General features: G+C 39.0%; 1 protein-coding gene across 4 annotated transcripts; it reads right to left on the bottom strand.

Moving 5' to 3' along the window:
- Window positions 1–240: 240 nt before the first annotated feature.
- On the bottom strand, window positions 241–14,913 carry LOC147224382 (von Willebrand factor A domain-containing protein 5A-like). Of its 4 annotated transcripts, none has more exons than XM_086164119.1 (21): window positions 14,837–14,913; window positions 11,604–11,674; window positions 10,584–10,786; window positions 10,287–10,509; window positions 8,805–8,971; window positions 8,598–8,712; window positions 8,331–8,515; window positions 8,158–8,246; window positions 7,755–7,899; window positions 7,081–7,160; window positions 6,867–6,981; window positions 6,582–6,740; window positions 6,379–6,482; window positions 5,517–5,740; window positions 4,936–4,995; window positions 4,467–4,526; window positions 3,958–4,005; window positions 3,413–3,496; window positions 3,056–3,201; window positions 948–1,071; window positions 241–840 (listed from the first exon to the last, which is right to left on the bottom strand). In XM_086164119.1, the coding sequence occupies exons 2-21, from the start codon at window positions 11,641–11,643 to the stop codon at window positions 761–763; spliced, it is 2,451 nt and encodes an 816-aa protein (XP_086020245.1). In that variant the 5' UTR covers window positions 11,644–11,674; window positions 14,837–14,913; the 3' UTR covers window positions 241–760. The 4 variants fall into 4 exon arrangements, with proteins under 4 accessions (XP_086020245.1, XP_086020246.1, XP_086020247.1 ...); XM_086164120.1 differs by having other exon boundaries at window positions 11,604–11,651; window positions 14,837–14,878; XM_086164121.1 differs by lacking the exon at window positions 4,467–4,526.
- Window positions 14,914–16,402: the final 1,489 nt, after the last annotated feature.

The raw sequence follows: 16,402 nt of genomic DNA, 5'->3' as shown, positions 1-16,402 counted from the left end.
AGGCAAATTCTGCAAGTCACTATTGGCAAAATGTGACACACCACCATTCCATCAGTTCATATACCATAAATGATACCATTTTAATCTAGTAGATGTTTGGGTAATACTATACATTGTTGTCATCAGCATGTTCATTTTGCATTTTAAACTCAATGAAAATAGTAAATATGGTTGTATTTATGCATGCAGAATTGTACGGTGTATACTTTTCACATGAAAAATACATCAGTCAGTCATCTGTTGACATTTGTTTTAAATGCTTGTTTATTTATCTTGCGTACACAGATCTGTCTTGAAAAAGCGGTTTAGATCTAAAAGAACCTTTTATGTATGTGTGAGTATATACACATTATATATGTACGCAAACATCATTTTTAAATGTCATCAAAAACATCATGTGATAAATGCAATGTCATGCATTTGTTTTCATGATCAATAAATGCCATTTAAAGACAAACTGACAAATCCCGGACCCATCTCTTTGGCAAAAAGGCTTCAATCCAAGGTCAAAAAACAGCTTTAATGTTTCATGGACGCTGCATCCTACTGATGAACGATGGTGTTAATATTTGAAAGTGGGCTGGATTTTAAGATAGATAAAAGCAGGAAGAGGCTGTTAACTGCTCATGGTTCATCCATGATGGGTTGAATGCAGAGAGAAATTTCCCGCAAGGGATTACTGAAGAAAAATATATATGAGGGAAGAGAGCTGCTAATTTATATTTGCCATCTTCAAGGAGAACTAAATTAAATGAAATTGTTAAATCCCAAGAGTATCTTTCTTCACCTCACAGCCCAGCAATGCATTTCCAGCTTCTACACACTCTGCCACACGAGGTTCTGCACAAAAAAATAAAAAGAAGTTATCAAGAGAGAAGAATACATGTATAATGATTCTGATGACCAAAAGTAAAACATTAGACTGGCATTACTAGTATTACTCTTACCCCTCTGCGACCGCAGCCACGACACTGCCTTCATAGCCAGAAGCTCCCACTCATCCTGAGCATCAAACTTGAACCCATAAAGCCAAATCAACGCGAGAATGGTGGCCCATACTTCCTTGTTCGCCTTTTTCACAATGTGAAAGAAAAACACATGCAGAACAACAAAGAGAAAGAGGATACAAATTACTTTTATTACTTTTAAATTACTTTACAATATTACAATACTGAATACATTATTCAGTGGTATGAACACAGAAAATGCAAGTGTCTTAAAGCCTCTAGAAAGTGTTATATTTAAGTTTTTTAACAGAGAGTAATAGAATACCTGCTTGTTTTCAAAGAGATGAATTAGTTCAATGACAGCACATCAGTTAAAATTATAACAGGTCTTATTGAACTACAGTTCAGCACAGCCTCAGGGCGGTACAGGCCAGTGGCTCCCTGAGCCAGTCCCAAGGCCGGATAAATGTAGAGGGTTGCGTCAGAAAGGGCATCCAGCGTAAAACTTTTGCCAATACCAAATATGCGAATCAAACTTAATCACATACCAGATCAGTTGACACCCGGGTTAACAATGACTGCCATTGGTAATGATAATATACAGGGTACCAATAGAAATTGGGCTATTGTGGTTTGAGGAAGAAGAGATGGAGGGCTTGTTCAGAAGCAGAGAGAGAAGAGGAAAGGCAAGAGTCTGGGACTGAGAGTAGGGACTTTGAATATTGGGACGATGACGGGAAAAGGTAGAGAGTTGACTCACATGATGCAGAGAAGGAAGATGGATATACTGTGTGTCCAGTAGACCAGGTGGAAAGGTAGTAAGGCTAGAAGCTTAGGAGCAGGCTTTAAATTGTGCTATTGTGGAACTGAAAGGTAGAGGAGTAGGAGTTATCTTGAAGGAGGAGTTTGTTAGGAATGTTCTGGAGGCGAAAAAGAATGTCAGACAGATATAGGAGTCTGAAACTGGAAATTGAAGGTGTGATGCTCACTGTTGTCACATCCCACAGATGGGATGTGAGTTAGAGAAGGAGAAGTTTTTTTCGGAATGAGTTAGATGAAGCGATGCAGAATATCCCCAGAGATGATAGAGCAGGTAATTGGTGCATACTTGAATGGACATGTTGGTGCAGGCATTAGAAGTGATAGGCAGATTTGATATTCAGGATAAGAACGCGGGACAGATGGTGGTAGACTTTGCAAAAAGGATAGAAATGGCTGTAGTGAACATCTTTTTCCAGAAAAGACAGGAACGTAGGGTGACTTATAAGAGCGGAGGTAGGAGCACGCAGGTAGACTACATCTTGTATAGACGAGGTAATCTGAAAGAGATCAGTGACTGCATAGGATGGTGGTTTGTAGGATGACTCTAGTGACAAGGAAGATCAAGAGGACAAAAACAGAGTAGAGGACAAAGTGGTGGTGGCTGAAAAGAGGAATATTGTCTGGATTTCAGGGAGGAGTTAAGAAAGACTCTGGGTGGTCAGGGAGAGCTTCCAGATGACTGAACAACTGCAGCTTATTTGATCAGGGAGACAGGTAGGAGAGTACTTGGTGTGTTGTTTCGAAAGAAAGTAGACATTAACCAAAATTAAAGGAAACGTGTACAAGACAGTGGTGAGACCAGCCATGCAGTTTGGCCTAGAAACAGTGACAATGCCGATAAGACAGGAGGCAGAGATGGAGGTCACAGGGATGAAAATGCTGAGATACTCTTTGGGAGTGATGAGGATGGATAGGATCAGGAAAGACTCTATCAGAGGGAAAGCACGTGTTAGATGTTTTGGAGAGAAGGTCAGAGAAGCCAGACTGAGATGGTTGGGTCATGTACAGAGGAGGGATAGGGAATATATTGGTAGAGGGGTGCTGGAAATGGAGCTGCCAGGCAGGAGGTCTAGAGGAAGACCGAAGAAAAGATTTATGGACGTAGTGAGAGGATATTGAGTTAATTGGTGTGAGAAAGGAGAATCAAAAGAATAGGGATGGATGGAAAAGGTTGATTCGCTGTGGTGACCCCTGAAGGGAAAAGAGGAAGAAGATTGAACTACTGTCCATTTTCATTTTCTATAAGGATATTTGCCATCATTATATTATTTGCTAAAATGACCCACCTCTGAAGGTTTTGGACTTTCAACCTCCTCAAAGGTCTTTCCCAGGGCAGAAGCCAGAGACTCTTCAAGCAGCCAGCAGCCAGATGCCTTCTGGAGCGAAACCAGGTGCAGCATAGGGTCTCTGACCCTTTGTTTTGGTGGGAAATCTGCAACGATGAAGAGTACAGTTAGTTTACATGTATATACTAAAGATATCAAACGCTTGATGAATACTTGAAATAATTCATTGCATATATGAAATTATATGTGAAATATTAAAATTCCATATTCAATTACTCCGAAAGATATTCAAGGTTCATTTGAAGAGAAAATAAGTTATCTAGTCTATGCACTGCGAGTTTGAAACACAGCGAATACCTGCATTATCTGTGGCCTTCAAATTATAGCAAATGTAGTCCTCTTCATCGTCCGGCCGATCAAGATCAAGGGACTCATCCATGCCTGCAGCCAAAACAAAAGTAAATCAAAACATTTTAAGGTTATTAATTATAGTGAAATAAACCAATCCTGGATTTGCTGTTCTGAGCCTCTTCGTACCTGACCATGGTTATACTGTAAATCACATGTACACAGCAGGAAAAAACAATAGCTTTACAACGTAAGTAAACATCCAGAGTTTATAGATACGTGGTTCTCAATGAAATTTTCTTTCTCAATTTTATCAATTTGTCAGACATTGTTAAAGATAAACGGTTTGTCGAAAGAAAGAGATGAGCAAAGTTGCTGGAAAAATAGATAGGAGCTACAATGTACAAGATAAAGATAAATCGCTAAACATGAAGGCATACATGCCCTAATTTTTCTTTTCAGAAGAAACAAAAGAAATTCATTTACAATTATAATCTGATTTGGTGCATTTGTGTATTCAAAACATGTATTCAAAATATGTTTCAATGGCTTACTCATAAGGCAACTCTTCATCCCTAAGAGATCCTGCGCACCTCCAAAATCTAAGAATAAAAAAAATAAATTACAGAACCAGCTATAAATAATTTACCAGTTGTACTCAGACTTAACACAGATTTGAGGTCGCACAAAACAACATATCTTACACAGATTCAGTACTGTGGAATATTAGTGATAGTTTTCTCTTGACTGTTAATTTATGACTCCCCAAAACAAAACAATTTTGCTACTGAGAGGTCCAGTCTGTATAAGAGGTCATTTCATGAGTTTAGGCCGACAGAAGACAATGTAAAGCAGAGATGACACCTCAAACCCAAAAGCACCAAAATTCTACAATTGGGTGCCATGGCCAGATCCTCAAGGGAGGACTCCAATACACAGGTGAAATTGTTCATTGAAACGCTGTATTCATTTGTGCCAAGATGTATTCAAAGTTTGGATATTTGAAGATTGAAAAAAAAGGTTATCTCATCTATACATTGTGAGTTTGAAAAGCAATTAATACCGTCATCATCCATGGCCTCATCTTGATAGGAAACCATTGCATTGTTGTAGTAATTAATCACTGTAGTCAAAACAAAAGCAAATAAAAAATTTTTAAGGTTGTATACTATAGAGAAATAAACCAAACCTGGATTTATTGTTCTGAGCCTCTTCGTACCATATCGTGGTTATAGGTCACATGAATACAACAGGGAAACCAATTGCTTCTCAACATAAGTTCACATCTGGCTCTCATAGATTAATGTTTCTCGTCAACGGAATTTTCTTTCACAATTATATCAATTTGTAATTCATAGAGATAAAAGGTTGGTCAAAAAATAAAAATGAACAAGTAGCTGGCACAATACTATATATGGAGCCACCATGTACGAGAAAGAGCCAGGCATTTAAGAAAGAAATGTTCATATTACCTTGACAGTTTTGTTGAAATAGCAAATATGAAGGTATTCACGTTTCAATGGCTTACTCACTTGGACATGCAGGAGCAGCCCTGCACATCATCATCATGGGCATCGGCGGTACATGTAAAACTAAGGACATAAAAATAACTTAAGGAATAAAATAAAGACCTGCAAGTAACAATTAACCGATTAAACTCGAGCTCAAGATTTATAAGGTCACACAAAAACATCACATAGTTCACAGGTTCAGTACAAATCTCTTCAATCTGTGTTCTATTATGTATGTGAGCGTGTTATGTTACTTCTTTGTTTTTACACCACAGTCCTGAAAAATTCAGTTTTGTGGGGCTGTATTTTCATTAGTAAAATAAGTTTCACATCAAACACCTGTGGATTAAGCTTAGGTGTCAAAACCCTAAAAGCTATGATTCATCCACAATTTTGCTCAAACTAAACATAAGAACTACATGACCCTTTCGCTGAATTGTAAATTTGGACGGATGTTTTTAAATGTTTTAAATTACCAGTTTCTTCATGTAACCAGAAGATACATAATGCTGCAATATTCAGATGCCATAGATAAATAAACCCATTGTTATTAACATGTGATTTCTATGTTTCTCCCTCCACATTTGAAAAAAGACACTCACATCCAATCGGGATATTTCTACGCAATGCAGGTCCTTCAACAGCCTTGTTGCTGTTTTTGTCAACAGCTATGAATGAAGTGTAGGCACTGCTCACGCCTGACTGGACACTGAGGTCCACAATTTTCTCCCTCACTCCACCCTGTTGCTCTTGTATGTCCCCCATCTCCTCCATCATCCCCAAGGACCGAATCATAGTGAGAGCACTTAGCCTGTGGACCGTTAACCTGTTGATAAAAAAAGAGGACTTGATCTTTTATTCAAATGATTACACAATAGTACACTTAACACTTAACTTTTAATTGCAGAAAAAACCTGTAGCCTAGATACAACATCCAATAAAAAAAATAAATATGATCCATTAATATGAAATATGATTAACATAATAAAATAGACTAAATAAAACATAGGTCACTACATAGGTCAACTTATTTAATGTAGGTAACACATATTATTTTTCAGTAAGATTTTCCACATCTTTTAGTACATCTTTTAATACAATACACCTAAAGAAACACACAAAGTGGGGGATAAAAACTTCCAATATGAGGAAACAGGTGTGGCTTGTAAACCTACACCTCTGTGATGAGGAATTCTGTCCTGGATCTCATCCCATTTACAAATACACAGTACAATACACTGAAGACTAATACTCCACTGTAATGCGTCATTACTTGAAAAGGGAAGCGTTACAATCTGGGGTACACTGGATACAAATAAGGCAAACACTTGAATGTATTGTTTTAAACTCAACTGTCCGAAACTTGTACCGCCTGAAACCCTTTTAGCTGTGCAAACATCAAAAACAGTTTAGTTCAGTTTGTTAAGCAGGACTTTTATGTCTCTTTTTTTTAAATATTCTTACCCATCATTCTGTGAGGGCTGAAGACTGAAGCAAAACTGGCTCTGGGTTGGATGACCTGCCAGACTGTACTTGACAGTTACACAACCCTCTGCTGTTGCTGAACGCTGTCATAGAATTATAGCTTTAGTAAACAGTGTTATAATCATGGTGCACTTGAAAACTTTAGCGATGCATTCCTATTGTTCAAATGTAAAAAGGCTTACCTCTCCGGTGAGTTGGGCATAAATCAGGACTCTTTGACCATGGAAAATTGTTGTGACTGGAGGAGAACGAACAGTGGCAGACATGCCCTTCGGCAAACCCCATGTAATTGAGATGTCCTCTACAGCTGGCTGAAGAGCAAACCGCAGCGACTGCATCACCTGTGTGGACATAAAAGTTACAGATGCTCTGGGTTATAAGTCAGACAAATTAAATCATGATTTATTTAAATGATCTAAATACATTTTTTGCTACACAAAACAACTAAAACACCCATAATGTCTTACTTTCGACTGCATCCTTTCCATTCCTGTGATGAACTGAGCATGACCTCTTCCCTCCTTTGCCAATCCACCAATTAGAGCAGTGCTGGCGCCTTCCCCGATCCCAAAGGAGAAACACCTACAACATAGCAGCGTGTTTTACACAAAAGCATCAACTGACAAACGAATCATATTAGGAAGATAGTGTTTGTGTTTGTTTTGCCTAATGTAATCTCACCTATGGAAACCCGAATTCTTCTTTACTAGTTGTAAAACCTCTTTAGTGTTTGTCACCTCGCCATCAGTGAAGACAAAGATCTGGGGAGGAGAGTGAACATTTTATATCACATCACACCAGGAAACATGCAGCACTGAAAATACATCAACCTGTTTTTTTCAAAAGTTTGCTTATTTTGATCAAGGCAAGCTGATTTCACAGTCAAGTAAAAACAAGTGGCTCATGATCATTAAATATGTAGAGGCCAGGTTAGTTGGGCTAATAAACTATTTCACCCCTCCCTTTGGCATAAATGAGCTCCATTAAACAGAATTGCAATAAAATTATTTACATATGTAAACACGTGCCACAATCTACCTACATAGCCCTGCTTCATAGCAAAGTGGAGAAATCAAACAAGCCTGTGCTAGCCTTTAATCACAAATATAGACAAATGACATATATGCAACACTAAAAGACCACAACTGTTTGTTGACCATTTTTTCCTAATCCCAGATATGTAGTTCACACCACAGTAGCAAACTACGGGATATGTGCATGAGAATGAGTTGTATTTCTTGTTATGTGCTAAACAATGTCATAAATGCAACTACGCAGGTATTCATTTTCATAGGGTCAATAAAACACCTACTCAAAATTGGTTTATGTGAGCAAAGGAAGTGAGTTGGAGTTACTTGTCTAGGTTGGTTGGGAATGCATGGCTGGCTGTAAATATGCTTCAGGGCCTCGAGGATCTCTGTTCCTCCCAGATTGGCCTGCATCTTCTCTGCTTTCTTTATAGCTTGTTCCATGGTCTCCTCATTGTACTCCACACTCTTACTGTCAAACACAAATTCATGTAATGATAAATTCCATGTTTTTTGACAGCAAACCAGTAATCTTTCCCCAAACATAACTCTCTCCAACCGTCATTGACAAATGCTAAAATATTGCAATGTTCAATAATTTGGAAGAGTAAATACATATTGGATTTGTCTGCTGATCTAGTTGCCTTATCTTTGCAAGTGTACGAATAGTGATCTTCAGGATATACTGTATGGCACATGTACCTGTGAGTTACATTAAGGAACCACTTACGGGAAGATGTGTTCAAAGGAGGACCCAAAACTATAGATGTTGAAGTAACAGCCTATTGGTAAACTCTTCAGCAGGAGCAGAAGCGTATCCTTGGAGGGGCATGGAAAACATTAGGCGATTCAATGGAAGCACAACTATGACCGATTCATTTATGTAATTGAATCATTAAATACCCTTGCACTGCCAATGCGAGTCTCAGTGTAATCACTGTTCACTTGTTCATTAATGGCGCAAGCCATGCTTCCAGAACGATCCATTAAAAACACAAACTCTCCACATGAGCTGACAGACGACATTACATCCTGGGGAAACTCTGGGTACAGAGTCAGCATCACCGCTTGATCACCCATCAGAGTACCTGAAACAAATTTGACAGATATTATAATTTATTTCAATCATTTTAGTGCTGTTCATTAAGTAACATTGTTATCCACACTAACCAGGTTCTGCAGATGTCTGTCCTGCCTCCACCACAGCTGTGGGCTGGTGGGCATCTTTGTAATAAATCAGCAGTTCAACGTCTCTGTCAAACTTGTGTCCTGCAGCTAGTTTGACCTGTAGGTCACACAACAAACTCATCAGTATACATTTCATATTATAATGACGAAGACTGAAAGAAAGAAAGGACACAGTAACACTCTACATACAGTGGCCTGTGTTTGCTCCGTGTTGAGGAACTGCACAGGGTCCAGGGAACAGTTGGACTCTACTTTGGAGACTGGACGAGGAGAGGATACCCGGGCGGTGAAAGAGAGACCGTAGGGGACCAGAGAGGCTGGAATAGAGGTGACTTGGACGCTGTCATTTGAACTACCTGGGAACAATAGGACGGGGCAAAAATTCTGTTATTTCATTACCTATATAGCTATGAGGTATATGTCTTACCGGGTATTTAAGTTTAGATCATGGTTTCCAAAAGTGAGTTTATCCTTGTGTCATTAAATATAAAGGGGTGTCCTGACACCCTGCTCAAGACCTTAAGCCATAAATTTGTAGGTTCCACAGATCAACATAGAGCAAGAAATAAAAATATTATACTGAATATTTTTTTAAATCAAAGGAGTTTAAAATGGGCAATTTTATTATGTGTTTTTAAGTTGTAAAAATCCATGATTTTATGTTTTTAATGTATATTATTATTATAATTTATGATTATTCATAGGTCAAAGCGCCCCCCCCTCAACTGCCCACCCACTCCACGCATATTCAATTTTTTTTGGTTTAATTTGTTTTTGCAGTACTGCTGTACTTCTATTTTGCATTGTCACAGAAAAAAAAATCATGTTGCTATTGTACCATATACCATTATTGTATTACTTACTGACCTGTTCTAACCTGTACAAAAAGAAAAAAAACTTCTGCTGCTACTCCCTATATTCAAATTATACATAATTATAAATTTCTGTCTTCATGCCGTCAAATGTCTGTCATCTTTTCACCTTACCAGTAGTTTGTATTTGCTTGCACTTTTACCTTATAGTTTAATATGTGGACTTTATTGTTTAATTCACAGTCTATTATTATTATTTTGTTAATTTCATGTCACCATGGGATTGTGAGAAACATCTTCTCACTTTCTCTGTATGTCCAGTACATGCAGAGAAATAAATTTGATTTTGTTTTCAACTTTTTTCAGTATTTACTTTTATGTTTTATTATCTAGCCTTAATAAAGTGTGGGATTGCCCATACTGTCATTTCTTTTCACTTACAGTAGATCTGTCGCCAACTTGACAGACAGTTGATATCTAATGTTTTCTAGCCAGACCTTTGAATAGTAGGCCTGCCCTATCTCACACAAACGCATCAGTGAATAATAACATGACTTCTGGGCACAATGAATAGTTGCTGTTGTTCACTTTGATTTGAATGATGAAGTATTTAAAAAACAGGAAGGTAAGAATGTGGAAGGTTCAACGTCAATATTAAACAATACTTAAACACCTGTGGCTGGTGCATAATAAAAGAGGACGTTGCCCTTCTTTCTTATTTATGTTATTCATGTTGTCAATTAGAAATATTTATAGACTTGAGATGAATATCCAAGCCAAACGAGAGTCTGGAGTCTAAATAACCTATTGAATGTTTTGGTAACAAATTGAAATTATACACATAAATGTGAATTCCTACCCTGAGGTTGGTAGCGAGGGTTGAGCACAGCAGGCAAACAAAACCTCAGCCCGTCATCCGCCTGCAGAGCCAGCTCAGTAACATACTCCAGCCTGATAGAGGCACTCTCTTGTGGAGGCAGACTGCCGACACTAAGAGTGAATATATCTGGGCTCTGGTCGCTCTCCTCCAACAGGAAAGCCTGCTGCCCGGAGCTCAATGCATCGTCGTACTCCTCACGAGCCTGCGATAGGGAGTATGTGCCGTTGACATACTGAAGTTTTGCCTCCATCCTTGTGTCTTTGCTGTCCCACTTACCTTTTCCTTCTCCTTCACCTCTGCCACGATCTCAGTTGGTCCAATTTTTGCGCTGAAATGACAGACAGCTGCATCGCCAGGTATGGGAAAGACAAAGACTGCCTCTATTGGTTTGTCCTCCTTGTTCTCATAGAGCAGAGTGGAGACAACTGTGGCCACATGGTCCTTCACTTCCAGCTCTATGTCAATATTCTTCAGAGGAACTGAGAAAAGGGACAACAATTTTAGATTTATTTTGAAACAACTTATTTAACAATCTGGTTGGCAGGTGAAAAGGAGTTGTCATTAGTCCAGAGGTTTCCCATAGGTATGTGTTGGATATAACATTCATGTCATCCATCAATGTGTCAAGTGCTGAACAGCTTATCATGTCTCAAACTTAAACTGACATCAGGTTAGTTGAAATGTTTATTTTATACACAATGTGACAATGTGCAGTGGTGTATATAAAAATTGAAACATACACTGAAAATGTGTTTTGTACATGTATGCACAACTCGCACTTTAAAGAAAATATTGTCATCTTTGCTTCAGAACAGGATTTTGTAGAGTTTGGATGCAAGTGCGAGCAAATTCAGCCACACTGCATTTAACAACTCCCAAATCTAGGATCATAAAGATACATTACAGGCGGGCATATATATACCGTGCATTTACTATAAAATGTGAGTGAATGCTAAGAAAATCACTCTTGTATCATTTAGAAATCAGTAATGACATCTGTGCTCCCTGGTTCAACGCTGTGAGAATAATATGACATCAGCCCCAAAGAGTGTGGGTTTCTCAGTTGTTAAAGGCCAAGTTGGCGAAACAAATTCTTCTGCAAACATTCTTTTCCTTTGAGTGGCACAAACATTTTGAGAAAACAAAACATTCTTGTGTTTCATTGTGTGAGAAGAAATATGCACCATATACACCATGGCCACTTTGACATACAAATCACACCTAAGCACAAAACAGGCCTTCATTATTGAGGAGAGCCAAGAATTTAACTTCATGTGTTTATAAAAAACTTCATACCTGGTTCCTTCTGATCCGTTACAAGACCACAGCAGCTCATTGTTGCCCCTGTTCAAAAGACAGACACAGACCTGACAGAGGATATAGATAAAAATAAATTTTAAATCAGTTTGGCCTTTTCTTTTTTTGTTTTTGGTCTCCTGCCTGACAGTTCAAAGTTCAGCATCCTTCTACCAATATGCTCATTATCCCTCCTCTGTACATGTCCAAACTCTCAGCCTGGCCTTTCTGAACTTATCTCCTAAACATCTCACTGTGCTGTCCCTCTGATGGACTTATTCCTGATCTAATCCATCCTCATGACTCCCAAAGAGAAACTCAACATTTTAATCTCTGCTACCTTCAGCGCTGCTTCCTGCCTTTTCTTCAGTGCCACTGTCTCTAGAGACAGTGTCTCTAGTGACAGTGGCACTAAACTGTTTCTAAACTTTAGAGACAGTGGCACTGAAGAAAAAGTGGCGATGTGGTATGGCTTAGAGTCTAAACCAGGGGTGGGCAAACATTTTGCCTCCAGGGCTGAATTGACTTTTAAAATTTGACAGACAGGTCGGGTCAACACAAGATACGATACATACAAAAAAAAAAAAAAAAAAAAAAAAAAAAAAGCATTTTATTACAGTACATATCAGGAATCGTCTTGACATTTGCTTTGAAAATAAAACCAGCTTGGTTTTGAACGCTCTGACATTGGCTTGCATTTCATGCACAAACCGGTTTTTCTCATGTAGCGTCACGTCCAGCTCATTCATGTGTGTCAGTATGTCCGCAGTAAAGGCTAAATCACAAAGCCAATCTGCGTAATTCAGCTCAGGAAATTCTCAAGTCTTCACAAGTAGCTCCAAAAATGAAATAATGTCCTGTTTGAGATTTCCCATTCATTGATCCAATCATTCACGTCAAGTATGAATTCTGTACCAATCTTTTGCAGGCCGGATTAAAAAGACCAACGGGCAAGATGTGGCCCGCGGCCCATGGTTTGAGAAATTAGTTTGACACCCCTGGTTTAGACCAAGGGTGTCAAACTAATTTCTCATCACGGGCCACATACTGCCTAGGTAGATGTCAAGTGGGTCAGACCATTAAAATGATAGCATACTCAGTAATAAATAACCAAAATATCATGTCTTTCCTCTGTTTTGGTGTAAAGAAGTACAAGGACATTAGGAAAATCTTGGAATTTAATCAACAATACTTTTACAAAACATTGCATGAAACACCTCATATTTCCTTAGACGAACATGTAATTTACTTTTATCATTCACATGTATGCATTGCAACTGATCCCACTGATCGTACAAAGGCACAAAAGTTTAACAATTTATACTGAAATATACAGTAATGCATTTTAAGATTAAATGAGACTTATAAAGAAAGGTATTTTTAAACCATTTACACATGTGCATTTAACATCTAAATTGAATCCCTGCCTACACCTTACAAACTAAAGAGAGTGCTATAAAATGTGTAAGGAAGAAAGTATTCACCTGTCCTGTAAATGTGTAAACTTCATACAAGAAACATGCATACAGATACCATACATACTGAAAATGTATGGAGTTGCATGAACAGTAGAATTCCACCATACTCTTCTGTAGTGAAGCTGGTGACTAACATTAACTTGCACATCTTCGCTAGCAATTAGGTAGCTGGCTTTTACCGCTGCTTCACTGATTTCTCGGCTATCGGTGACAGTGGACCGCTGTTTCCTCAGATGCGCCAGCAATTCGCTGACCTTATCTCTTCTCAGTTGTCCTTGCAAGCAGTCATATTTTTCGCTGTGATGAGTTTCATAGTGGCGCAGAATATTATATTACTTAAATACCGAAACTCGTTGCAAACAAACCAAGCACAAAGGTTTCCCGTGCATCTCCGTAAATAAATAGGATGTAGTCCGTTATTATTTGAAAATTCTACTCTCTTTATCTACTTTTCTCTGTTTTGGTAACAATTTTGGCTACTGAGGGATTAGCAGGGAGGTAGAGAACAGCGTAGAAACAACGTCGTAACAGGCAGCAGATGACGCATTAATAACGTCTCCTGATTGGTCTGTCTCAGATGCGGACTGTCTTCTTCTCTGACCAAAATAGTGCGCCCCTCTAGCAGAAAATTCTTGAATTGCATTTAATTGAAAAAATTATATTCTTGTCTTTTATGTATTTTTTCACTTTCAAATCATCCTGCAGGCCTGATCAAACCTCCCTGAGGACCGGTTCTGGCCCGCGAGCCATATGTTTGACACCCCTGGTCTAAACCATATCACATTGCTGGTCTCTCCTGTGTCCTGTACACCTTTCTTTTGGCTGATACTCTCTTATCACACATTATCCCTGAAACTCTCTGCACCCATTCCAAACTACTTGAAAGCATTTCTTCACCTCTTTTGCACGCTCTCGCCTGCTCTGGACCGTTGACCTTAAGCACTTAATATTATCTGCCTTCTTTGACTCCACTTGCGACACACACAGATAAATATGCAAGTCCACAAGAAATGTAGCTACCACATGCAAATGTACAAATGTGACAACTACCTTGATAGCTCCATGACAGTCTAATTTATTCTAAGTCTAAGTGGTGGAACATTTCTGACACAAATGCGTTTTTACTTTGTAATGACGTTATCAAAAGACTTAAAAAACAAATGAAGTTTTCGGTTCTACAAAATTTGAAAAAATAAAGGACAATTTAATCTGATGGCTGATTTTATCACAGGGTAAATGACGGGGGCGGGGCTGCGTAACTGAGCACAGGCACGTACCATTGCTCCTGTCCATCTACACATCGGCACCTTCTTTTTCTTACTTTCCAATTACGTAAAGCGATAACGCTAGTTTAACTCAAGGGGACAAGGACAAAATTGACTATCTTATTAAGCAAAAACAGAAAAAAATACGTCACATATTAGTGACGTAGTCATTTAGTCAAATGAAAGAAAAACAAATTGAAACATTTTTTCAGTATAACATGGTTTCGCCTGGCATGGCTCAATGCTATTTACTACGTACAATGGTACTGGTTGTTGTTAAATAAGAGTTTTGTATTCTAATTATACAATTAAAATAGATCGTCAGCTGAAACTCCACTTACTCCTAATATATATATACAGTATTACTTAACGTCGGAGCATATTCATTTGCACTCATTCTGGATTCGACATAAAAAAACTAACTCAAACGAAGAACCGAAGCACATAAACGTGATAATTTTCGACCGAACAGGGAAATTCGGGGGTTTACCTTGAAGAGCAGCCGTTTTCGTCACCACGAGAAACTTGCGCTTCCTTGTTTATAAAGCAGTGCTGGGAAGAGGCGTGGCCCCGAATGGGGTTTGCTCTATTTGATGACGTTATAGTATTTATTTTCGTAGACCTAGAAAAAGCATATGACAGGGTGCCAAGAGAGGAGCTCTGGTATTGTATGAGGAAGTCTGGAGTGGCAGAGAAGTATGTTAGACTGGTGCAGGACATGTATGCTAGCTGTGAGACACTGGTACGGTGTGCTGTAGGGGTAACCGAGAAGTTCAAGGTGGAGGTGGAACTCCATCAGGGATCAGCTCTGAGCCCCTTCTTGTTCGCAATGGTGATGGATAGGCTGACAGATGAGGTTAGACAGGAATCCCCATGGACCATGATGTTTGTGGATGACATTGTGATCTGTAGTGAGAACAGACAACAGGTAGAGGAAAATCTAGAGAGGTGGAGGTATGCTCTGGAAAGGAGAGGAATGAAAGTTAGTAGCAGCAAGACAGAATATATGTGTGTGAACGAGAGGAACTCGGGTGGAGCGGTGAGGCTACAGGGAGTGGAGATCAAGAAGCTGGAGGATTTCAGGTACTTAGGGTCAACAGTCCAGAGCAACGGAGAGTGCGGAAAAGAGGTGAAGAGACGGGTCCAAGCAGGTTGGAATGGGTGGAGAAAGTGTCAGGGGTACTATGTGATAGAAGACTGTCGGCCAGAATAAAAGGACAGGTGTACAAGACAGTGGTGAGACCAGCGATGATGTATGGACTAGAAACGGTTCCAATGACCAAAAGACATCAAACAGAACTAGAGGTTGCAAAGATGAAGATGTTGAGGTTCTCTTTGGGAGTGACCAGGATGGATAGGATCAGGAATGAGTCTATCAGAGGGACGGCACATGTTCGATGTTTTGGAGAGAAGGTCAGAGAAGCCAGACTGAGATGGTTCGGTCATGTACAGAGAAGAGATAGTGAATATATTGGTAGACAGATGCTGGAAATGGAGCTGCCAGGCAATAGGTCTCGAGGAAGACCAAAGAGAAGATTTATGGACGTAGTGAGAGAGGATATGAAGGTAGCTGGTGTGAGAGAGGAAGATACAGAGAATAGGGTTAGATGGAGAAGGTTGACTCGCTGTGGCGACCCCTGACAGGAAAAGCCGAAAGAAGAAGAAGAAGAAGAAGAAGAATAGTAACGCGCGGGTGGAGCTAAAAAAAATAAATAATAAAAATAAAAATGACGTCCGATTACAGGCGTAAAGAAATTTCTTACAAAGACAAACAACTCAATACGGCGTAAATTCAAAAATCCCAGGCGAATAATAATAATTTGCAAACAGTTGTCAGCTCCACGTCTGAACCATAAATATGATCTCGGTAAGACCCTACAAGCGACCTTTAGAAGTCCGCTGATTGGCAGTGATTCACCGGTGAGTGATCAGCGTTTAAGAAACTTAACTTCCCATGTTATTTTAGGTCTGGTCAAGTTCTTCTTACACAAAAACAGGATGCAAAATTGTTCCCCCTATTTTAAGTTCTTTATAAACAATTTTGAATTCTATAAAA

This window comes from Fistularia commersonii, chromosome 18, assembly GCF_037954325.1.
Source record: "Fistularia commersonii isolate RoL2024-O1a breed Wild chromosome 18, RoL_Fcom_v1.0, whole genome shotgun sequence".
Classification (NCBI taxonomy): Eukaryota; Metazoa; Chordata; class Actinopteri; order Syngnathiformes; family Fistulariidae; genus Fistularia; species Fistularia commersonii.
Note: the sequence above shows the minus strand (reverse complement) of the source record. Positions and strands in the feature narration are given on the sequence as shown.

What these genes read in the sequence shown, in the direction of transcription:
- LOC147224382 (XM_086164119.1), bottom strand. Translation starts at nt 11,643, where the DNA reads ATGAGCTGCTGTGGTCTTGTAACGGATCAGAAGGAACCAG. An exon ending in TCCTTTGAACACATCTTCCC is followed by an intron (nt 7,900 to 8,157) that starts GTAAGTGGTTCC and finishes TGTGTTTGACAG; the next exon opens with TAAGAGTGTGGAGTACAATG. An exon ending in AAGAATTCGGGTTTCCATAG is followed by an intron (nt 6,982 to 7,080) that starts GTGAGATTACAT and finishes GCTATGTTGTAG; the next exon opens with GTGTTTCTCCTTTGGGATCG.